General features: G+C 42.4%; 1 protein-coding gene across 4 annotated transcripts in view; it reads right to left on the reverse strand.

Annotated features, from left to right (window-relative positions):
- LOC139574689 (actin-binding LIM protein 3-like) overlaps positions 1 to 24,721 on the reverse strand; it is a 98,451-nt gene that overhangs the window by 2,568 nt on the left and 71,162 nt on the right. Inside the window, exons 9-21 of one of the 4 annotated variants that reach the window (XM_071399496.1) lie at positions 17,531 to 17,602; positions 13,541 to 13,729; positions 13,296 to 13,319; positions 12,469 to 12,601; positions 10,953 to 11,063; positions 10,083 to 10,133; positions 4,067 to 4,183; positions 3,409 to 3,482; positions 2,909 to 3,077; positions 816 to 845; positions 504 to 556; positions 214 to 283; positions 92 to 99 (exon numbers count right to left, since the gene is read on the reverse strand). In XM_071399496.1, coding sequence (XP_071255597.1) covers positions 92 to 99; positions 214 to 283; positions 504 to 556; positions 816 to 845; positions 2,909 to 3,077; positions 3,409 to 3,482; positions 4,067 to 4,183; positions 10,083 to 10,133; positions 10,953 to 11,063; positions 12,469 to 12,601; positions 13,296 to 13,319; positions 13,541 to 13,729; positions 17,531 to 17,602 — 1,101 coding nt within the window. Of the gene's footprint in view, positions 1 to 91; positions 100 to 165; positions 284 to 503; positions 557 to 815; positions 846 to 2,908; positions 3,078 to 3,408; positions 3,483 to 4,066; positions 4,196 to 10,082; positions 10,134 to 10,952; positions 11,064 to 12,468; positions 12,602 to 12,815; positions 12,840 to 13,295; positions 13,320 to 13,540; positions 13,730 to 17,530; positions 17,603 to 24,721 lie in introns of those variants that run through there. The other 3 variants (XM_071399492.1, XM_071399495.1, XM_071399494.1) reach the window with 3 other exon arrangements.

Here is a 24,721-nt window from a genome sequence, read left to right on the forward strand (position 1 = left end):
ACACCACTTGGAGAACACAGTCTAACATCGTGCTGGTTATTGTAGAATACTGCTTGACACTCCACTTTCCAACCAACTTTCAGACCCTTACCTTGTATTCTGCAGGAGAGAAAAATAGAAAAAATACCTGATTACAATCCTGCAATAAGGAAATCCCACAATGTTATAAATGTATTGAGACCTGAACCCAGGGAGGTTATACAGCACTCCTACCTCTGGTTCCCCAGTTGACGTCACTGCTGCTGTCATACTGCTGGTAGTAGTCTGGGGCTGCACTCTGGGGCTGCAGGGATACACACAGAGACCTGTTAGTGATGCTACAGCTGTGTTTATCAAGTAAGCTTCCATGACAACTAGGAGGTAAACTTGAATTACAGCCTTCTATGTAAAGAATGTTTGGTCGCTGCCTCCAAGAAATGTGTCTTTCTGCCAAAATATATTTTAATCTCAAGAGATTTGATCATAACTGTATAGATAAAGGATATTATAGTGTTGATGGTCACCCTGTTGACAGCGTTCCGCCTGTATCCTGGTAGAGAGGCTGACTTGTACGAGTCTGGAACACAGGAAAGCATTCAATCAATACGATACATTTATATATTTACAGAAGTTGTCACAACTGCTTTACAGTTGGGGGTCATATATAAATGTAAATATATCAGAGTAAATCAGGAAAGAGATTTACAACCAACTGAATGTGCCTTCATGTCTCTCTCATCACTGCACAGTAGAGGGCGATGTTTACAAATACATATATTTAATATAAGGTGGTACAGTATGTTATGTATCTAATACTGTTTTACTGTTGTACTCACCACTGTCTAAGCTGTAATGGGATCGAGGAGCTGAGGAAGAGAACCCAAGGAAAACAGGATTAGTGAGATTAGATTAGAGAGACAGAAAGAGAGAAATAGAGAGACACAGAAAGAGACAGAAAGAGACACAGAAAGAGAGAGACAGAAAGAAACAGAGAGAGAGACAGAGAGAGAGACAGAGAGAGACAGAAAGAGAGACAGAGAGAGACAGAAAGAGACAGAGAGAGACACAGAAAGAGACAGAGAGAGAGAGAGACAGAAAGAGACAGAGAGAGAGAGAGACAGAAAGAGACAGAGAGAGAGAGAGACAGAAAGAGACAGAGAGAGAGAGAGACAGAAAGAGACAGAGAGAGAGAGAGACAGAAAGAGACAGAGAGAGAGAGAGACAGAAAGAGAGAGAGAGAGAGAGAGAGAGACACAGAAAGAGAGAGACAGAAAGAGACAGAGAGAGAGAGAGAGAGAGAGAGAGAGAGAGAGAGAGAGAGAGAGAGAGACACAGAAAGAGAGAGACAGAAAGAGACAGAGAGAGAGAGAGAGAGAGAGATAGAGAGAGACAGAAAGAGACAGAGAGAGAGAGAGAGAGACAGAGAGACACAGAAAGAGACAGAGAGAGACAGAAAGAGAGAGAGAGAGAGAGATAGAGAGAGACAGAAAGAGACAGAGACAGAGAGACACAGAAAGAGAGAGACAGAAAGAGACAGAGAGAGGACCTCCTGAAAGATTTGACATTTAGAGGACTTTCACCACAGCGTTTCTAAACCCAGAGGTGCAACATCAGGAGACTTACAGGAACACTTGTGAAACAGACCAATCAAACCAGTCCGGGGTTTGGGGTTTGAGAAGTCAATGAGAGAAGTGAAAAATTCTTCATTAGCTGTTCATTTTCTCTATCTAAAGGCACAACCTAGATCAGAGCCAATGTCGTCACTAGTTGAACATGTTATTACTCCAACCTCGTGAAAGTGACAAACTGACATCTTATCATTTTTGTTAAAAACAACCTTATATCGAAGGTGGGTCTTTGATTTGTCGGCCTGCACATGCTCAGTCCCGCACGAGATGATGTGCTTCTGCACATGAGCTTAGCTAGCCAATGTCGCCATGATATCGCCTATTGGAGGGGATTTCTATTGGAGAAGCAGTTTCTGCCTATCTTCATACTGTACTGTCTTTGGTTTCAAACAAACAAACAGAGCAGAACATGCTGAGTACCCATGATGCACTGAGATAAATACTGCACATCAAAGCAGCAATGAGGCTTGGAAAGCCTGGATGAGAGGAGTAGAAAAGGGATGGGGGAGGGAGGAGAGGAGGAGGAGCAGGGGGGAGAAGGAGAGGAGGAGGAGCAGGGGGGAGAAGGAGAGGAGGAGGAGCAGGGGGAAGAAGGAGAGGAGGAGGAGCAGGGGGAAGAAGGGGAGGAGGAAGAGCAGGGGGAAGAAGGAGAGGAGGAGGAGCAGGGGGAGAAGGAGAGGAGGAGGAGAAGGAGAGGAGGAGGAGCAGGGGGAGAAGGAGAGGAGGAGGAGCAGGGGGGAGAAGGAGAGGAGGAGGAGCAGGGGGAAGAAGGAGAAGGGGAGGATCAGGGGGAAGAAGGAGAAGGGGAGGATCAGGGGGAAGAAGGAGAGGAGGAGGAGCAGGGGGAGAAGGAGAGGAGGAGCAGGGGGAGAAGTAGAGGAGGAGGAGCAGGGGGACGAAGGAGAGGAGGAGGAGCAGGGGGGAGAAGGAGAGGAGGAGGAGCAGGGGGGAGAAGGAGAGGAGGAGGAGCAGAGGGAGAAGGAGAGGAGGAGGAGCAGGGGGAGAAGTAGAGGAGGAGGAGCAGGGGGAGGAGGCGCAGGGGGGAGAAGGAGAGGAGGATGAGCAGGGGGAGAGGGAGAGGAGGAGGAGCAGGGGGAGAAGTAGAGGAGGAGGAGCAGGGGGCGCAGGGGGGAGAAGGAGAGGAGGAGGAGCAGGGGGAAGAAGGAGAGGAGGAGGAGCAGGGGGGAGAAGGAGAAGAGGAGGAGCAGGGGGGAGAAGGAGAGTGTTAGATAAAGAGGAAAACAAACAAAGTGAAGATGATTCAATACAACACAGTCATAACACAGTCACAACACACTTACAGCCATTGACAGTGTTGTTGTAGCCGGTGCTGTTGTAGCTGGTAGTGGTGAGAGCCTCCTTGCTGCCGCTGCGGGAATTCCGGGTGTTGCCCCAAGAGTCGTTGTCATAGCAACCAGATCTAGCTTTCATCTCCTCCTTTAGGATCATCCTCCCTATACCACTCTGGATCTGAGAGAGAGAGAGAGATACACATCGGGGATAGAGAGAGGGGAGATGGAGGGAGAGATGGGGAGAGAGTGGGGGCATAGAGAGCGCAAGAAGGAGAGAGAGAGAGAGAAAGTAGAAGAGAATAAATACAAATATATATAAATTTGTAGGCAGAGTAAATATGGAATATTAAGAGAGAGAGAGAGAGAGAGAGAGAGAGAGAGAGAGCTAGAGAGAGAGAGAGAGAGAGAGAGAGAGAGAGAGAGAGAGAGAGAGAGCTAGAGAGAGCTAGAGAGAGAGAGAGAGAGAGAGAGAGAGAGAGAGAGAGAGAGAGAGAGAGAGAGATCTTCACTCTTTGAAGACTGCTGTGACTCCAGTTCTCTTCATCTCCTCCTGTAGAATACCTTCTCCTAGGAGCACGGAGAGCTGGGGAAAGAGATAGATTGACAGGTGGATAGATATATATAGAGAGATCCTTAGAAATGCCTTAGTCTTTTAAAGACAGATATATTCACCGATGGTAACATACAAATCAACTGTTAGTTGTGTGTAGGGTAGATAGACTCAGACTGTATGTAGACTTCTGATGAGTAGGGTCTAGGGTGTAGGGTTTAGGTTGTAGGGTGTAGGTTGTACCTTTAGGGGAGCTGGGATAGGGGTATGAGTCAGACTGTGACTGTATGTAGACTTCTGATGAGTAGGGTCTAGGGTATAGGGTTTAGGTTGTAGGGTGTAGGTTATACCTTTAGGGGAGCTGGGATAGGGGTAGGAGTCAGACTGTGACTGTGTGTAGGGTTCTGGAGAGTAGGGTTTAGGGTGTAGGGTGTAGGTTGTACCTTTAGGGGAGCTGGGATAGGGGTAGGAGTCAGACTGTGTGTAGGGTTCTGGAGAGTAGGGTTTAGGGTGTAGAGTGTAGGTTGTACCTTTAGGGGAGCTGGGATAGGGGTAGGAGTCAGACTGTGTGTAGGGTTCTGGAGAGTAGGGTTTAGGGTGTAGAGTGTAGGTTGTACCTTTAGGGGAGCTGGGATAGGGGTAGGAGTCCGACTGTGACTGTGTGTAGGGTTCTGGAGAGTAGGTAGACAGTCTGGAGGATGTGATTAGATCTTCGCTGGTCCTGCTTTTGGTGGCTGGGAGATTGTCTGTGGAGAGATGAGTGGACTGTTAACAGAAGAACACAGCATCCCAAATAATATCCTAATCCCTATATAGTGGTCCCTATGGGCCCTAGTCAAAGAAAGTGCACTATATAGGGAGTAGGGTATCATTTAAGACATAGTTTACGTTACACAGCGATCCATCAGTGACCCCAAGGTCATACACAGGAAGATACTGTACTGGGAAAGAGAGTACAGGAAGTCTTACGGAAGGTGAATTCTACATTATAGTTTCAGTCTCAGTCCAAAGATTGATCTCAGAGAGATAGTCAGCTGGTACAGACAGAGAGGTGAGATAGATAGTCAGCTGGTACAGACAGAGGAGATAGAGAGTCAGCTGGTACAGACAGAGAGGTGAGATAGATAGTCAGCTGGTATAGACAGAGAGGTGAGATAGATAGTCAGCTGGTACAGACAGAGGAGATAGAGAGTCAGCTGGTACAGACAGAGAGGTGAGATAGATAGTCAGCTGGTACAGACAGGTGAGATAGACAGTCAGCTGGTACAGACAGAGAGGTGAGATAGATAGTCAGCTGGTACAGACAGGTGAGATAGATAGTCAGCTGGTATAGACAGGTGAGATAGATAGTCACAATTAGGATCTGGCTAAAAATACTTGAATCAGTCATAGAGCCCATTGCCCTTTATGGTTGTGAGGTCTGGGGTCCGCTCACCAACCAAGATTTCACAAAATGGGACAAACACCAAATTGAGACTCTGCATGCAGAATTCTGCAAAAATATCCTCCGTGTACAACGTAGAACACCAAATAATGCATGCAGAGCAGAATTAGGCCGATACCCACTAATTATCAAAATCCAGAAAAGAGCCGTTAAATTCTACAACCACCTAAAAGGAAGCGATTCCCAAACCTTCCATAACAAAGCCATCACCTACAGAGAGATGAACCTGGAGAAGAGTCCCCTAAGCAAGCTGGTCCTAGGGCTCTGTTCACAAACACAAACACACCCCACAGAGCCCCAGGACAACAGCACAATTAGACCCAACCAAATCATGAGAAAACAAAAAGATAATTACTTGACACATTGGAAAGAATTAACAAAAAAAACAGAGCAAACTAGAATGCTATTTGGCCCTAAACAGAGAGTACACAGTGGCAGAATACCTGACCACTGTGACTGACCCAAACTTAAGGAAAGCTTTGACTATGTACAGACTCAGTGAGCATAGCCTTGCTATTGAGAAAGGCCGCCGTAGGCAGACATGGCTCTCAAGAGAAGACAGGCTATGTGCACACTGCCCACAAAATGAGGTGGAAACTGAGCTGCACTTCCTAACCTCCTGCCCAATGTATGACCATATTAGAGAGACATATTTCCCTCAGATTACACAGATCCACAAAGAATTCGAAAACAAATCCAATTTTGATAAACTCCCATATCTACTGGGTGAAATTCCACAGTGTGCCATCACAGCAGCAAGATTTGTGACCTGTTGCCACAAGAAAAGGGCAACCAGTGAAGAACAAACACCACTGTAAATACAACCCATATTTATATAAATTTCAACATACCAATTAGGATCTGGCTAAAAATACTTGAATCAGTCATAGAGCCCATTGCCCTTTATGGTTGTGAGGTCTGGGGTCCGCTCACCAACCAAGATTTCACAAAATGGGACAAACACCAAATTGAGACTCTGCATGCAGAATTCTGCAAAAATATCCTCCGTGTACAACGTAGAACACCAAATAATGCATGCAGAGCAGAATTAGGCCGATACCCACTAATTATCAAAATCCAGAAAAGAGCCGTTAAATTCTACAACCACCTAAAAGGAAGCGATTCCCAAACCTTCCATAACAAAGCCATCACCTACAGAGAGATGAACCTGGAGAAGAGTCCCCTAAGCAAGCTGGTCCTAGGGCTCTGTTCACAAACACAAACACACCCCACAGAGCCCCAGGACAACAGCACAATTAGACCCAACCAAATCATGAGAAAACAAAAAGATAATTACTTGACACATTGGAAAGAATTAACAAAAAAAACAGAGCAAACTAGAATGCTATTTGGCCCTAAACAGAGAGTACACAGTGGCAGAATACCTGACCACTGTGACTGACCCAAACTTAAGGAAAGCTTTGACTATGTACAGACTCAGTGAGCATAGCCTTGCTATTGAGAAAGGCCGCCGTAGGCAGACATGGCTCTCAAGAGAAGACAGGCTATGTGCACACTGCCCACAAAATGAGGTGGAAACTGAGCTGCACTTCCTAACCTCCTGCCCAATGTATGACCATATTAGAGAGACATATTTCCCTCAGATTACACAGATCCACAAAGAATTCGAAAACAAATCCAATTTTGATAAACTCCCATATCTACTGGGTGAAATTCCACAGTGTGCCATCACAGCAGCAAGATTTGTGACCTGTTGCCACAAGAAAAGGGCAACCAGTGAAGAACAAACACCACTGTAAATACAACCCATATTTATGTTTATTTATTTTAACTTGTGTGCTTTAACCATTTGTACATTGTTACAACACTGCATATATATAATATGACATTTGTAATGTCTTTATTGTTTTGAAACTTCTGTATGTGTAATGTTTACTGTTCATTTTTATTGTTTATTTGACTTTTGTATATTACCTACCTCACTTGCTTTGGCAATGTTAACACATGTTTCCCATGCCAATAAAGCCCCTTGAATTGAATTGAATTGAAATAGTCAGCTGGTATAGACAGGTGAGATAGATAGTCAGCTGGTATAGATAGTCAGCTGGTATAGACAGAGAGGTGAGATAGATAGTCAGCTGGTACAGACAGAGGAGATAGATAGTCAGCTGGTACAGACAGAGAGGTGAGATAGATAGTCAGCTGGTACAGACAGGTGAGATAGATAGTCAACTGGTACAGATAGGTAAAATAGATAGCGAACCAGGGACCCTCTGCACACATCAACAACAGTCACCCACGAAGCGTCGTTACCCATCGCTCCACAAAAGCCGCGGCCCTTGCAGAGCAAGGGGCAACACTACTTCAAGGCCTCAAAGCGAGTGACGTAACCGATTGAAACGCTATTAGCGCGCACCACTGCTAACTAGCTAGCCATTTCACATCCGTTACATATAGACAGACAGGTGAGATAGGTAGTCAGATGGTACAGACAGACAGAGGAGATAGATAGTCAGCTGGTATAGACAGACAGGTGTTTACACACGGGGAATGTGTAAACAGGGAGTGATTGACTCTTACTCACACAGACAGACACTAAACACACTTGAAAAGCTTAGACAGAGGAGTTATTTACACAGTGAGTCTGGAAGCTTCCCACAATAGTTAACGGCTTCTTGTAGAAATGGACGATCAGAGTTTATAGACGGGTGGACATGGAGACAGAAGATAGCAAGACAGACAGGTTGACAGATATGTTGATGGAAAACAGACCGGTTGAGGGACCAATAGATATGAAAATAGACAGACAGACAGACAGACAGAGAGGAGAGAGGTACTTACAGAGGTGAGTTAGTTCATCAGGGAAAAGCGAAGCAGAGTGAAGGGGGGAAGAACGTGATCAGAAACGATGAAAGGATGAAAGGGATAAAAAGAAAAGCGAGATATTACTGGCATCCCAAGACGAACATGTTTGTGTGACGGTGTTTGTTACCAACATGGAAGATAACAGAACACAAAGATACAACACTGCCACTAAACACTCCAAATCAAAGTGTATCGGTCACATACACATAGTTAGCAGATGTTATTGGTCACATACACATGGTTAGCAGATGTTATTGGTCACATACACATGGTTAGCAGATGTTATTGGTCACATACACATGGTTAGCAGATGTTATTGGTCACATACACATGGTTAGCAGATGTTATTGCGAGTGTAGCGAAACGCTTTAAGTCAACCCTACAATACCACGAGTCCTAATCACTATTTATTTATCTAACATTTTTATTTATCTAACCTATATCATAGTATCTCTTCCATGTAGGTATCAAATGACTAATGAGCACATAACAGGCCTGTGGTCTATGAATGAATCTCTCTCTCTCTCTCTCTCTCTCTCTCTCTCTCTCTCTCTCTCTCTCTCTCTCTCTCTCTCTCTCTCTCTCTCTCTCTCTCTCTCTCTCTCTCTCTCTCTCTCTCTCTCTCTCTCTCTCTCTCTCTCTCTCTCTCTCTCTCTCTCTCTCTCTCTCTCTCTCTCTCTCTCTCTCTCTCTCTCTCTCTCTCTCTCTCTCTCTCTCTCTCTCTCTCTCTCTCTCTCTCTCTCTCTCTCTCTCTCTCTCAACACACCATAACCACACGCCTGTGATGCACTGTTCTATAATACCCTTATAACGTGATAACACTCACAACATAGTAACACACACACACCACAGTAACACACCACAGTAACACACCACAGTAACTAGTGGTTTGGTTTCATTCTACACTAGATGAGTGAAGCTGGGTCCCACTGAGGCCTGAACTAACCCTTCATCTACCACTGTGGTCTCATAAGAGACCTGAACTAACCCTTCATCTACCACTGTGGTCTCATACGAGACCTGAACTAACCCTTCATCTACCACTGTGGTCTCATACGAGACCTTAACTAACCCTTCATCTACCACTGTGGTCTCATACGAGACCTTAGCTAACCCTTCATCTACCACTGTGGTCTCATACGAGACCTTAACTAACCCTTAATCTACCACTGTGGTCTCATACGAGACCTGAACTAACCCTTCATCTACCACTGTGGTCTCATAAGAGGCCTGAACTAACACTTCATCTACCACTGTGGTCTCATAAGAGACCTGAACTAACCCTTCATCTACCACTGTGGTCTCATAAGAGACACGAACTAACCCTTCATCTACCACTGTGGTCTCATAAGAGACCTGAACTAACCCTTCATCTACCACTGTGGTCTCGTAAGAGACCTGAACTAACCCTTCATCTACCACTGTGGTCTCATACGAGACCTGAACTAACCCTTCATCTACCACTGTGGTCTCATACGAGACCTGAACTAACCCTTCATCTACCACTGTGGTCTCGTAAGAGACCTGAACTAACCCTTCATCTACCACTGTGGTCTCGTAAGAGACCTGAACTAACCCTTCATCTACCACTGTGGTCTCATAAGAGGCCTGAACTAACCCTTCATCTACCACTGTGGTCTCATAAGAGGCCTGAACTAACCCTTCATCTACCACTGTGGTCTCATAAGAGACCTGAACTAACCCTTCATCTACCACTGTGGTCTCATAAGAGGCCTGAACTAACCCTTCATCTACCACTGTGGTCTCATAAGAGACCTGAACTAACCCTTCATCTACCACTGTGGTCTCATAAGAGACCTGAACTAACCCTTCATCTACCACTGTGGTCTCATAAGAGACCTGAACTAACCCTTCATCTACCACTGTGGTCTCATAAGAGGCCTGAACTAACCCTTCATCTAGCACTGTGGTCTCATAAGAGACCTGAACTAACCCTTCATCTACCACTGTGGTCTCATAAGAGACCTGAACTAACCCTTCATCTACCACTGTGGTCTCATAAGAGGCCTGAACTAACCCTTCATCTACCACTGTGGTCTCATAAGAGACCTGAACTAACCCTTCATCTACCACTGTGGTCTCATAAGAGACCTGAACTAACCCTTCATCTACCACTGTGGTCTCATACGAGACCTGAACTAACCCTTCATCTACCACTGTGGTCTCATAAGAGGCCTGAACTAACCTTACAAGTACAATACTAAGGGCTACTACACTGATAGGAAGACAGGCAGACTAAAGGGCGGGGCTAAACCCCTGTACCATAAACTATTGGCTACGGAAAACATCAATCAGTCACGATGGGACAACAGCCAGGATAAGGCGGGGCTAAGCCACTGTACCCGTTCTCTTATAGATGGGAGGTTTGCTGTAGATGTTGGGTTCACCTGAGGCTGGAGAAAGAGAGGGAGGGAGTAGGGAGGGAGGGGAGAAAGAAAGGGAGGGAGGGGAGAAAGAGAGAGAAGGGAGAAGAGTGATGTGAAACATGGAGGAGTGAGGGAGGAAGTGAAGGGTAGAAGGAGGTAAAGGGTAGAGCTATACCGTACCATAGCGACCGCAGCTGATAACAAGAGAGTTTGAGGAAATATACAAATAGAGGAGGAGCAGAAGTGGAGAAGAGAATATAGAAAGATGAGGAGATGAAGAGAAGATGGAAAGATGAGAAGATGAAGAGAAGATGGAAAGATGAGAAGATGAAGAGAAGATGGAAAGATGAGAATATGGAAAGATGAGAAGATGGAAAGATGAAGAGATGAAGAGAATATGGAAAGATGAGGAGATGTAGAGAAGATGGAAATATGAGGAGATGAAGAGATGAAGAGAAGATGGAAAGATGAGGAGATGAAGAGAAGATGGAAAGATGAGGAGATGAAGAGAAGATGGAAAGATGAGGAGATGAAGAGAAGATGGAAAGATGAGGAGATGTAGAGAAGATGGAAAGATGAGGAGATGTAGAGAAGATGGAAAGATGAGGAGATGTAGAGAAGATGGAAAGATGAGGAGATGAAGAGAAGATGGAAAGATGAGGAGATGTAGAGAAGATGGAAAGATGAGGAGATGTAGAGAAGATGGAAAGATGAGGAGATGTAGAGAAGATGGAAAGATGAGGAGATGAAGAGAAGGGCACGTCCCAAATGGCACCCTATTCCAAATATATTGCACTTCCATAGAGAATAGGGGGCCGTTGGGGTACAGTTGAAGTGTGGTCCTACCTGGTACATGGAAATGCTTGGGGGCGTGGTATGTTGTTGGAGTACTAGGCCGCCCCTCCAGCGAGCCGTAATAGGGTGAGCTCCTGCCACTCTCAGAGCCTGCAGCCAGCACTAGCCAATCACAGCAAAGGAAACATGAGCATGAAGAAAGGGCTTTGTCCTGCCATCCAGTCCCTCCCAACCAATCAGAACCAAAGGAAAAGGTGATTAACAGTGGCTGCCAGCCAATCACTTGAGCCAATCAGGTGCAGAATGCATTTCAACAGCATTGAGGAAAGGTATACTGGACCATCTGAGCACAGGAAGCTAGAAGGAACGGTACCAGCCTCCTTCCCCTGCTGGTCACTGCTTTTAAATGCATTAACTGTCACATGGTGGAAGATACAGTGCCGTGGAAAGTATTCAGACCCTTTGACTTTTTGCACATTTTGTTAAGTTACAGCCTTATTCTGAAATTGATTTAATAAAAAATAAATCCTCAGCAATCTACACACAATACAATACCCCAAATTGACAAAGTGAAAACTGATTTTTAGAAATATTTGCAAATCTATTGAAAATAAAAAAACAGAAATACCTTATTTACATGGGTATTCAGACCCTTTGCTATGAGACTCGAAATTCAGCTCAGGTGCATCCTGTTTCCATTGATCATTCTTGATATGTTTCTACAATTTGATTGGAGTCCGGGGAGAAGGTTCCCCTTCCAACAGGACAACAACCCTAACCACACAGCCAAGAGAACGCAGGAGTGGCTTTGGGACAAGTCTTACAAATGTCCTTGAGTGGCCCAGCCAGAGCCTGGACTTGAACCCGATTTAACATTTCTGGAGAGACCTGAAAATAGCTGTGCAGCAACGCTCCCCATCCAACCTGACAGAGCTTGAGAATATCTGCAGAGAAGAATGGGAGAAACTCCCCAAATACAGGTGTGCCAAGCTTGTAGTGTCATACCCAAGAAGAATCAATGCTGTAATCGCTGCCAAAGGTGCTTCAACAAAGTACTGAGTAAAGGGTCTGAATACTTATGTAAATGTAATATTTCAGTTATTTATATATTTATACATTTGCAAACATTTCTAAATAAATGTTTTTGCTTTGTCAATATGGGGTATTGTGATGTCATTATGGGGTATTGTGATGTCATTATGGGGTATTGTGTGTAGATTGATGAGGGAAAAAAACGATTTAATATATTTTAGAATAAGGCTAAAACGTAACAAAATGTGGAAAAAGTCAAGGGATGTGAATACTTTGCGAAGGCACCGTCTATCTATTGCTTTTACTGTCAGAGGCCAGAAAGGGAAGGAGGTTGAAAGAAAGAGGAGGAATGTATTTGTACAACACTTTCAGAAACAGATTTGTTCCAGAGTGCTTAACAGCAACCTGAGGCTAGACCCTCCTGCTCTTGAATGTTTTGTTAAAAACACTACACCAATACGATTTGATGGACTGAAAGGTTGATTGATTGGTTGATTGGTGTGTGCGTGCGTGTGTGTGCATGTGTGTGACTCACCAGGGTGTCCATAGTGCTGTGGTGAGCGAGGCGTGATGGGAGACATGGCTTGGCGGCTGACGGAGGGAGAGTCGTACATGTAAGCAGGGCTGGAACACTGTCTCTGTCTCTTGTCTATATTGTAATACAGCTTCTAAAGGGAGAGGGAAAAGAGGGGGAGGGGAGTTGAGAGAGTTGGGGAGAGGGGGGATGACAGGGTAGGGGAGAAAGAAAGAAAAAGAGGGACAGGCAGAGATTGAGTGATAGAACAAGAGAGAAGGGTAAAGAAAGACAGATACACAACTATCCACAGACGACTGATCACAGAAATGATTCTTCATTCTGTTGGAAACAACAAGGTTACTAACCTGAGAATAGAGAGTCCCAGGTGACTGTAAAACAACAAGGTTACTAACCTGAGAATAGAGAGTCCCAGGTGACTGTAAAACAACAAGGTTACTAACCTGAGAATAGAGAGTCCCAGGTGACTGTAAAACAACAAAGTTACTAACCTGAGAATAGAGAGTCCCAGGTGACTGTAAAACAACAAGGTTACTAACCTGAGAATAGAGAGTCCCAGGTGACTGTAAAACAACAAGGTTACTAACCTGAGAATAGAGAGTCCCAGGTGACTGTAAAACAACAAGGTTACTAACCTGAGAATAGAGAGTCCCAGGTGACTGTAAAACAACAAGGTTACTAACCTGAGAATAGAGAGTCCCAGGTGACTGTAAAACAACAAGGTTACTAACCTGAGAATAGAGAGTCCCAGGTGACTGTAAAACAACAAGGTTACTAACCTGAGAATAGAGAGTCCCAGGTGACTGTAAAACAACAAGGTTACTAACCTGAGAATAGAGAGTCCCAGGTGACTGTAAAACAAATACATGAGAAAGAAAGCAGAAATCATTGTCTGAAGCATAATGGACCATTATCTGAACTCAGGAAATAGATTCAGTTCAGATATTCTACAATGACATCAATATTACAAACACATTTATTTATCTTGTTGATCAACTGTCAGTGAATTTAGAGAAGCCGTATAAGAAAATAACAAAGGTGTATTTCCTGAAAGCTTCGTAGCACTTAGTACCTCTCCATAGCTGAAGGTCTCTATGTCATCTGAGGAGTATCTGGGGTAGGGCTGGTAGGATGATATGGTAGGATGATGCTGGGACTGGTAGGATGATATGAGGTCATGTGGCTGGACCTCGTATATGGCCTTGACCTTAGGCAGCGCAGCCAAGTCCTTATAGTCTAGTATCTCATTCTCCACCCTGGCCTGGGGTGGGACACGACAGGACAGACACACGCATGCACACACAGAAACAACCACACACACACAGAAACAACCACACACACACAGAAACAACATTTACGCATGCAAAACCAAAGACATGTATTGCGTGCTGCAGACTGTAAAGCATGCTGACAGCCATACACTGACACAACACAGTTAACATGTGACTGACTGCTGAATATATATTGTAGGATCTGGCCACTCCCTGACATGACCTTCAGCTCCACAAAGCATTGGGGAGGAAGAGAGAGAGAAAGAGAGAGAAAGAGAGAGAAAGAGAAAGAGAGAGAGAGAGAGAGAGAGAGAGAGAAAACCCTGTGTTTTCCCCTCATCCATCACCCTGAGCAGGTCATTGAATATGAGGCCAGAGCTCAGAAAACACACACACACCTGCAGAAGATGCTCATGCATGGCTGTGTGTGTGTCTCTACATGTGTTTATGTGGATGAATGTGAAAGCTAATGTTTCCAACAGCAGTACTGTACAGTACAGCTCAGCAAATACTAGTAGTAGTCCAAACAGAGCGAGCACACACACACACACACACACACACACACACACACACACACACACACACACACACACACACACACACACACACACACACACACACACACACACACACACACACACACACACACACACACACACACACACACACACACGCACACGCACAAACACACACGCACACACACACACAAACACAGGTTGTGTCCCAATATGACAAACAGACATAACAAGAGGACCTAGCCAGCAGTGTAAGGTGAGGTCACGGGTCAGGGGTGAGTGGAGAATGCAGGTGTCTCCTATCTGTACTGGGCAGGGCGACAGTGACTATGCCACAACTATCTCTCCTTTGTCCCAAATAGTGCACCTGTTCACTTCTCTTCACTGATTTAACATGGTCCATTCACACCTGCACTGTTGTGAACAGCGCACGACAGCACCTCTTCCCCCTCAGGAGGCTGAACAGATTTGGCCTGAGCCCTAGGTTCCTCAAAAAGTTCTACAGCTGCACCATCGAGAGCATTTTGACTGGCTGTATCTCAGCTTGATATGGTAAATGCACCGCCCTCAACAGCAAAGCACTAAAGAGGACGGTGCGGACTGCCCAGTACATCACTGGGGCCGAGCTCCCTGCCATCCAGGATCTCTATACCAGGCAGAGTCAGAGGAAGACCTGAAAAATGGAGAAAGACTCCCAAGTCATAGACTATTCACTGTGCTACCGTCCGGCAAATGGTACCGGAGCATCGGCTATCAGACCAACAGGCTCCAAGACATCATAAGACTGCTAAATAATGAATGAATGGTTACCCGGTCTATCTGCACTGACCCTATCTTGTACACACTATATATATATTCGGGGTGGCAGGTAGCCTAGTGGTTAAAGCGTTAGGCCAGTAATCAAAAGGTTGCTGGATCGAATCCCTGCGCTGACAAGGCAAAAATCTTTTGTTCTGCCCATGAACAAGGCAGTTCCCCGGTAGGCTGTCACTGTAAATAAGAATTTGTTTTTAACTGACTTGCCTAGTTAAATAAAGGTTACATTTACACACTTTCACACCAAACCCACATATAACACACACACTTTTACACTCATCATCTTCTGCTGCTACACTGTTCTTTATTTTACTCTTATTATTATCTATCCTGATGTCTAGTCACTTTACCCTGCCTTCATGTACATATCTACCTCAAATACCTTATTATTATCTATCCTGATGCCTAGTCCCTTTACCCTGCCTTCATGTACATATCTACCTCAAATACCTTATTATTATCTATCCTGATGCCTAGTCACTTTACCCTGCCTTCATGTACATATCTACCTCAAATACCTTATTATTATCTATCCTGATGCCTAGTCACTTTACCCTGCCTTCATGTACATATCTACCTCAAATACCTTATTATTATCTATCCTGATGTCTAGTCACTTTACCCTGCCTTCATGTACATATCTACCTCAAATACCTTATTATTATCTATCCTGATGCCTAGTCACTTTATCCTGCCTCCATGTACATATCTACCTCAAATACCTTATTATTATCTCTCCTGATGTCTAGTCACTTTATCCTGCCTTCATGTACATATCTACCTCAAATACCTTATTATTATCTCTCCTGATGTCTAGTCACTTTACCCTGCCTTCATGTACATATCTACCTCAAATACCTTATTATTATCTATCCTGATGTCTAGTCACTTTACCCTGCCTTCATGTACATATCTACCTCAAATACCTTATTATTATTATCTATCCTGATGTCTAGTCACTTTACCCTGCCTTCATGTACATATCTACCTCAAATACCTTATTATTATCTATCCTGATGCCTAGTCACTTTACCCTGCCTTCATGTACATATCTACCTCAAATACCTTATTATTATCTATCCTGATGTCTAGTCACTTTACCCTGCCTTCATGTACATATCTACCTCAAATACCTTATTATTATCTATCCTGATGCCTAGTCACTTTACCCTGCCTTCATGTACATATCTACCTCAAATACCTTATTATTATCTATCCTGATGTCTAGTCACTTTACCCTGCCTTCATGTACATATCTACCTCAAATACCTTATTATTATCTATCCTGATGCCTAGTCCCTTTACCCTGCCTTCATGTACATATCTACCTCAAATACCTTATTATTATCTATCCTGATGCCTAGTCCCTTTACCCTGCCTTCATGTACATATCTACCTCAAATACCACGTACCTCTGCATATTGATTTGGTACTGGTACTCCCTGTATACAGCCCCACATTGATCTGGTACTGGTACTCCCTGTATAAAGCTCCAAATTGATCTGGTACTGGTACTCCCTGTATATAACTCTACATTGATCTGGTACTGGTACTCCCTGTATATAGCTCTACATTGATCTGGTACTGGTACTCCCTGTATAAAGCTCCGAATTGATATGGTACTGGTACTCCCTGTATGTAGCTCCACATTGATCTGGTACTGGTACTCCCTGTATATAGGTCAACATCGATCTGGTACTGATACTTCCTGTATATAGTTCCACATTGATCTGGTATTGGTACTTCCTGTACATAGCTCCACATTGATCTAGTACTGGTACTTCCTGTTTATAGCTCTACATTGATCTGGTACTGGTACTCCCTGTATAAAGCTCTACATTGATCTGGTACTGGTACTTCCTGTATATAGCTCCACATTGATCTGGTACTGGTACTCCCTGTATATAGCTCTACATTGATCTGGTACTGGTACTTCCTGTATATAGCTCTACATTGATCTGGTACTGGTACTCCCTGTATATAGCTCTACATTGATCTGGTACTGGTACTTCCTGTATATAACTCCACATTGATCTGATACTGGTACTTCCTGTATATAGGTCCACATTAATCTGGCACTGGTACTTCCTGTATATAGGTCCACATTGATCTGATACTGGTACTTCCTGTATATAGCTCCATTCTTGTGTATTTTATTCCTCTTGCGGTACCATTTTTCTCTTTATTATAATTTTGTAACTCTGCAACATCAGGAAGGGCTCGTAAGTAAGCATTTCACGGTAAAGAGTACAGCTGTTGTATTTGGCGCATATGAAAAATTATTAATTTGATAGGAAATTATATGTGGTTGATATTCCCACTAGCCCATGCCTACACCAATCAAACGCTTTGAGATAGTGAGTGCATTCTTCAGGAGAAAATGGTTTGTATTTTCAAAGCTAGTGGGCCCTGAAGGTTGTGTGGAGCTAGAGGAAGATTGACTTGTGATTGGTTACTTACACAGATGACGCGGCTGGGAGAGCCAATAGACGAACCCGGTGGAGAGATGGAGGTCTCTGACAGACGTCTGTGCTGTGGGAAGAAAGAAAAGCAAGAGGAATGAGGGTAAAAAAAAAATCGACTGTCAAAGTGTTTCTCATTCCAGATGAAGTTGGAAATGTTTCTGAAGGGTAGAGTGATATCTATGTTCTGTAGAGTGATACCTATTTTCTGTAGAGTAGAGTGATATCTATGTTCTGTAGAGTGATATCTATGTTCTGTAGAGTGATATCTATGTTCTGTAGAGTGATATCTGTGTTCTGTAGAGTGATATCTGTGTTCTGTAGAGTAGAGTGATATCTGTGTTCTGTAGAGTGATATCTTTGTTCTGTAGAGTAGAGTGATATCTTTGTTCTGTAGAGTGATATCTGAGTTCTGTAGAGTAGAGTGATATCTGAGTTCTGTAGAGTAGAGTGATATATTTTGTTCTGTAGGGTAGAGTGATATTTGTGTTCTGTAGAGTAGAGTGATATCTGTGATCTGTAGAGTGATATTTGTGATCTGTAGAGTAGAGTGATATCTGTGTTCTGTAGAGTGATATCTTTGTTCTGTAGAGTAGAGTGATATCTTTGTTCTGTAGAGTGATATCTGAGTTCTGTAGAGTAGAGTGATATCTGAGTTCTGTAGAGTAGAGTGATATATTTTGTTCTGTAGGGTAGAGTGATATTTGTGTTCTGTAGAGTAGAGTGATATCTGTGATCTGTAGAGTAGAGTGATATTTGTGATCTGTAGAGTGATATTTGTGATCTGTAGAGTAGAGTGATAGCTGTGTTCTGTAGAGTAGAGTGATAGCTGTGTTCTGTAGAGTAGAGTGATAGCTGTGTTCGGTAGAGTAGAGTGATAGCTGTGTTCTGTAGAGTGATATCTGTGTTCTGTAGAATGATATCTGTGTTCTGTAGAGTAGAGTGATATCTGTGTTCTGTAGAGTGATATCTGTGTTCTGTAGAATGATATCTGTGTTCTGTAGAGTGATATTTGTGTTCTGTAGAGTAGAGATATATCAGTGTTCTCTAGAGCAGGGTGATATCTGAGTTCTGTAGAGTAGAGTGATATTTGTGATCTGTAGAGTAGAGGTATATCTGTGTTCTGTAGAGTAGGGTGATATCTGTGTTCTGTAGAGTAGAGATATATCAGTGTTCTCTAGAGCAGGGTGATATCTGAGTTCTGTAGAGTAGAGTGATATTTGTGATCTGTAGAGTAGAGATATATCTGTGTTCTATAGAGTAGGGTGATATCTGTGTTCTGTAGAGTAGAGATATATCTGTGTTCTGTAGAGTAGAGTGATATTTGTGATCTGTAGAGTAGAGATATATCTGTGTTCTGTAGAGTAGAGTGATATCTGTGTTCTGTAGTGTTAGCAGATTATGTTATTCTTCAATAACACAGACCCCAAAGCAAATCAGGGGGAGGAAAATAGATGTATTTAAATAGGACAAATCATGCTTGGAAGTAGATAGTAGATGTTCATGCTCCCCTGTCCTCAGTTATGCTCTCCTGAGCAGAGGGACAGCATGTAGTGTATAACCCAGCACTAGCCTGTGGTTGACCAATTATAATCCCTTGCAATAAAACTGGGCCAATGGCCAAAGTATCCTGTTTCAGGTTGGACCAATGAGAACGTGCCACACGTAGCTATGAGTTCAGGACTGACATTCCTAACAGATGTTGAACTGAAAACCAACTATTTCCATTGATAATTCCCTATTACAGAAAAACTCAATCCCTTGATCGTTAGTACTGTATTGACCTCTCGTCCTCTGTCTCTGCATTGTGTATTTATCTTCGAAATGTTCTTATAGTAGAGTGATATCTGTGTTCTGTAGAGTAGAGTGATATCTGTGTTCTGTAGAGTAGAGTGATATTTGTGATCTGTAGAGTAGAGTGATATCTGTGTTCTGTAGAGTGGAGTGATATCTGTGTTCTGTAGAGTAGAGTGATATCTGTGTTCTGTAGAGTAGAGTGATATCTGTGTTCTGTAGAGTAGAGTGATATCTGTGTGCTGTAGAGTAGAGTGATATCTGTGTTCTGTAGAGTAGAGTGATATCTGTGTTCTGTAGAGTAGAGTGATATCTGAGTTCTGTATAGTAGAGTGATATCTGTGTTCTTTAGAGTAGAGTGATATCTGTGATCTGTAGAGTGATATCTGTGATCTGTAGAGTAGAGTGATATCTGTGATCTGTAGAGTAGAGTGATATCTGTGTTCTGTAGAGTGATATCTGTGTTCTGTAGAGTGATATCTGTGTTCTGTAGAGTGATATCTGTGTTCTGTAGAGTGATATCTGTGTTCTGTAGAGTAGAGTGATATCTGTGTTCTGTAGAGTGATATCTTTGTTCTGTAGAGTAGAGTGATATCTTTGTTCTGTAGAGTGATATTTGTGTTCTGTAGAGGTGAGTGATATCTGTGTTCTGTAGAGTGATATCTTTGTTCTGTAGAGTGATATCTGTGTTCTGTAGAGTAGAGTGATATCTGAGCTCTGTAGAGTAGAGTGATATATTTTGTTCAGTAGGGTAGAGTGATATGTGTTCTGTAGAGTAGAGTGATATCTGTGATCTGTATAGTAGAGTGATATTTGTGATCTGTAGAGTGATATTTGTGATCTGTAGAGTAGAGTGATAGCTGTGTTCTGTAGAGTAGAGTGATAGCTGTGTTCTGTAGAGTAGAGTGATATCTGTGTTCTGTAGAGTGATATCTGTGTTCTGTAGAATGATATCTGTGTTCTGTAGGGTGATATCTGTGTTCTGTAGGGTGATATCTGTGTTCTGTAGAATGATATCTGTGTTCTGTAGAGTGATATTTGTGTTCTGTAGAGTGGAGTGATATCTGTGTTCTGTAGAGTAGAGTGATATCTGTGTTCTGTAGAGTGATATCTGTGTTCTGTAGAGTAGAGTGATATCTGAGTTCTGTATAGTAGAGTGAAATCTGTGATCTGTAGAGTAGAGTGATATCTGTGTTCTGTAGAGTGATATCTGTGATCTGTAGAGTAGAGTGATATCTGTGATCTGTAGAGTAGAGTGATATCTGTGTTCTGTAGAGTGATATCTGTGTTCTGTAGAGTAGAGTGATATCTGTGTTCTGTAGAGTAGAGTGATATCTGTGTTCTGTAGAGTGATATCTTTGTTCTGTAGAGTAGAGTGATATCTTTGTTCTGTAGAGTGATATCTGAGTTCTGTAGAGTAAAGTGATATCTGAGTTCTGTAGAGTGGAGTGATATCTGTGTTCTGTAGAGTAGAGTGATATCTGTGTTCTGTAGAGTAGAGTGATATCTGTGTTCTGTAGAGTAGAGTGATATCTGTGTTCTGTAGAGTAGAGTGATATCTGTGTTCTGTAGAGTAGAGTGATATCTGAGTTCTGTATAGTAGAGTGATATCTGTGTTCTTTAGAGTAGAGTGATATCTGTGATCTGTAGAGTAGAGTGATATCTGTGATCTGTAGAGTAGAGTGATATCTGTGATCTGTAGAGTAGAGTGATTGCTGTGTTCTGTAGAGTGATATCTGTGTTCTGTAGAGTGATATCTGTGTTCTGTAGAGTGATATCTGTGTTCTGTAGAGTAGAGTGATATCTGTGTTCTGTAGAGTGATATCTTTGTTCTGTAGAGTAGAGTGATATCTTTGTTCTGTAGAGTGATATTTGTGTTCTGTAGAGGTGAGTGATATCTGTGTTCTGTAGAGTGATATCTTTGTTCTGTAGAGTGATATCTGTGTTCTGTAGAGTAGAGTGATATCTGAGCTCTGTAGAGTAGAGTGATATATTTTGTTCAGTAGGGTAGAGTGATATGTGTTCTGTAGAGTAGAGTGATATCTGTGATCTGTATAGTAGAGTGATATTTGTGATCTGTAGAGTGATATTTGTGATCTGTAGAGTAGAGTGATAACTGTGTTCTGTAGAGTAGAGTGATAGCTGTGTTCTGTAGAGTAGAGTGATATCTGTGTTCTGTAGAGTGATATCTGTGTTCTGTAGAATGATATATGTGTTCTGTAGGGTGATATCTGTGTTCTGTAGGGTGATATCTGTGTTCTGTAGAATGATATCTGTGTTCTGTAGAGTGATATTTGTGTTCTGTAGAGTGGAGTGATATCTGTGTTCTGTAGAGTAGAGTGATATCTGTGTTCTGTAGAGTGATATCTGTGTTCTGTAGAGTAGAGTGATATCTGAGTTCTGTATAGTAGAGTGAAATCTGTGATCTGTAGAGTAGAGTGATATCTGTGTTCTGTAGAGTGATATCTGTGATCTGTAGAGTAGAGTGATATCTGTGATCTGTAGAGTAGAGTGATATCTGTGTTCTGTAGAGTGATATCTGTGTTCTGTAGAGTAGAGTGATATCTGTGTTCTGTAGAGTGATATCTTTGTTCTGTAGAGTAGAGTGATATCTTTGTTCTGTAGAGTGACATCTGAGTTCTGTAGAGTAAAGTGATATCTGAGTTCTGTAGAGTAGAGTGATATTTGTGTTCTGTAGAGTAGAGTGATATCTATGATCTGTAGAGTAGAGTGATATCTGTGATCTGTAGAGTAGAGTGATATTTGTGATCTGTAGAGTGATATGTGTGATCTGTAGAGTAGAGTGATAGCTGTGTTCTGTAGAGTAGAGTGATATCTGTGTTCTGTAGAGTAGAGTGATATCTGTGTTCTGTAGAGTGATATCTGTGTTCTGTAGAGTGATATCTGTGTTCTGTAGAGTAGAGTGATATCTGTGTTCTGTAGAGTGATATCTGTGTTCTGTAGAGTGATATCTGTGTTCTGTAGAGTGATATCTTTGTTCTGTAGAGTAGAGTGATATCTTTGTTCTGTAGAGTGATATCTGAGTTCTGTAGAGTAGAGTGATATCTGAGTTCTGTAGAGTAGAGTGATATTTGTGTTCTGTAGAGTAGAGTGATATCTGTGATCTGTAGAGTAGAGTGATATCTGTGATCTGTAGAGTAGAGTGATATCTGTGATCTGTAGAGTAGAGTGATATTTGTAATCTGTAGAGTGATATTTGTGATCTGTAGAGTAGAGTGATAGCTGTGTTCTGTAGAGTAGAGTGATAGCTGTGTTCTGTAGAGTAGAGTGATAACTGTGATCTGTAGAGTAGAGTGATATCTGTGTTCTGTAGAGTGATATCTGTGTTCTGTAGAGTAGAGTGATATCTGTGTTCTGTAGAGTGATATCTTTGTTCTGTAGAGTAGAGTGATATCTTTGTTCTGTAGAGTGATATCTGAGTTCTGTAGAGTAGAGTGATATTTGTGTTCTGTAGAGTAGAGTGATATCTATGATCTGTAGAGTAGAGTGATATCTGTGATCTGTAGAGTAGAGTGATATTTGTGATCTGTAGAGTGATATTTGTGATCTGTAGAGTAGAGTGATAGCTGTGTTCTGTAGAGTAGAGTGATAGCTGTGTTCTGTAGAGTAGAGTGATAGCTGTGTTCTGTAGAGTAGAGTGATATCTGTGTTCTGTAGAGTAGAGATATATCGGTGTTCTCTAGAGCAGGGTGATATCTGAGTTCTGTAGAGTAGAGTGATATTTGTGATCTGTAGAGTAGAAGTATATCTGTGTTCTGTAGAGTAGGGTGATATCTGTGTTCTGTAGAGTAGAGATATATCTGTGTTCTGTAGAGTAGGGTGATATCTGTGTTCTGTAGAGTGATATCTGTGATCTGTAGAGTAGAGTGATATCTGTATTCTGTAGAGTGATATCTGTGTTCTGTAGAGTAGAGTGATATCTGTGTTCTGTAGAGTAGAGTGATATCTGTGTTCTATAGAGTGATATCTGTGTTCTGTAGAGTGATATCTGTGTTCTGTAGAGTGATATCTTTGTTTCTTTAGAGTAGAGTGATATCTTTGTTCTGTAGAGTGATATCTGAGTTCTGTAGAGTAGAGTGATATCTGAGTTCTGTAGAGTAGAGTGATATTTGTGTTCTGTAGAGTAGAGTGATATCTGTGATCTGTAGAGTAGAGTGATATATGTGATCTGTAGAGTAGAGTGATATTTGTAATCTGTAGAGTGATATTTGTGATCTGTAGAGTAGAGTGATAGCTGTGTTCTGTAGAGTAGAGTGATAGCTGTGTTCTGTAGAATAGAGTGATAGCTGTGTTCTGTAAAGTAGAGTGATAGCTGTGTTCTGTAGAATGATATCTGGGTTCTGTAGAGTAGAGATATATCAGTGTTCTCTAGAGCAGGGTGATATCTGAGTTCTGTAGAGTAGAGTGATATTTGTGATCTGTAGAGTAGAGGTATATCTGTGTTCTGTAGAGTAGGGTGATATCTGTGTTCTGTAGAGTAGAGATATATCTGTGTTCTATAGAGTAGGGTGATATCTGTGTTCTGTAGTGTTAGCAGATTATGTTATTCTTCAATAACACAGACCCCAAAGCAAATCAGGGGGAGGAAAATAGATGTATTCAAATAGGACAAATCATGCTTGGAAGTAGATAGTAGATGTTCATGCTCCCCTGTCCTCAGTTATGCTCTCCTGAGCAGAGGGACAGCATGTAGTGTATAACCCAGCACTAGCCTGTGGTTGACCAATTATAATCCCTTGCAATAAAACTGGGCCAATGGCCAAAGTATCCTGTTTCAGGTTGGACCAATGAGAACGTGCCACACGTAGCTATGAGTTCAGGACTGACATTCCTAACAGATGTTGAACTGAAAACCAACTATTTCCATTGATAATTCCCTATTACAGAAAAACTCAATCCCTTGATCGTTAGTACTGTATTGACCTCTCGTCCTCTGTCTCTGCATTGTGTATTTATCTTCGAAATGTTCTTATAGTAGAGTGATATCTGTGTTCTGTAGAGTAGAGTGATATCTGTGTTCTGTAGAGTAGAGTGATATTTGTGATCTGTAGAGTAGAGTGATATCTGTGTTCTGTAGAGTGGAGTGATATCTGTGTTCAGTAGAGTGATATCTGTGTTCTGTAGAGTGGAGTGATATCTGTGTTCTGTAGAGTAGAGTGATATCTGTATTCTGTAGAGTAGAGTAATATCTGTGTTCTGTAGAGTAGAGTGATATCTGTGTTCTGTAGAGTAGAGTGATATCTGTGTTCTGTAGAGTGGAGTGATATCTGTGTTCAGTAGAGTGATATCTGTGTTCTGTAGAGTGGAGTGATATCTGTGTTCTGTAGAGTAGAGTGATATCTGTATTCTGTAGAGTAGAGTAATATCTGTGTTC

The sequence above is a fragment of the Salvelinus alpinus genome, chromosome 4 (genome assembly GCF_045679555.1).
Source record: "Salvelinus alpinus chromosome 4, SLU_Salpinus.1, whole genome shotgun sequence".
Lineage (NCBI taxonomy): Eukaryota > Metazoa > Chordata > Actinopteri > Salmoniformes > Salmonidae > Salvelinus > Salvelinus alpinus.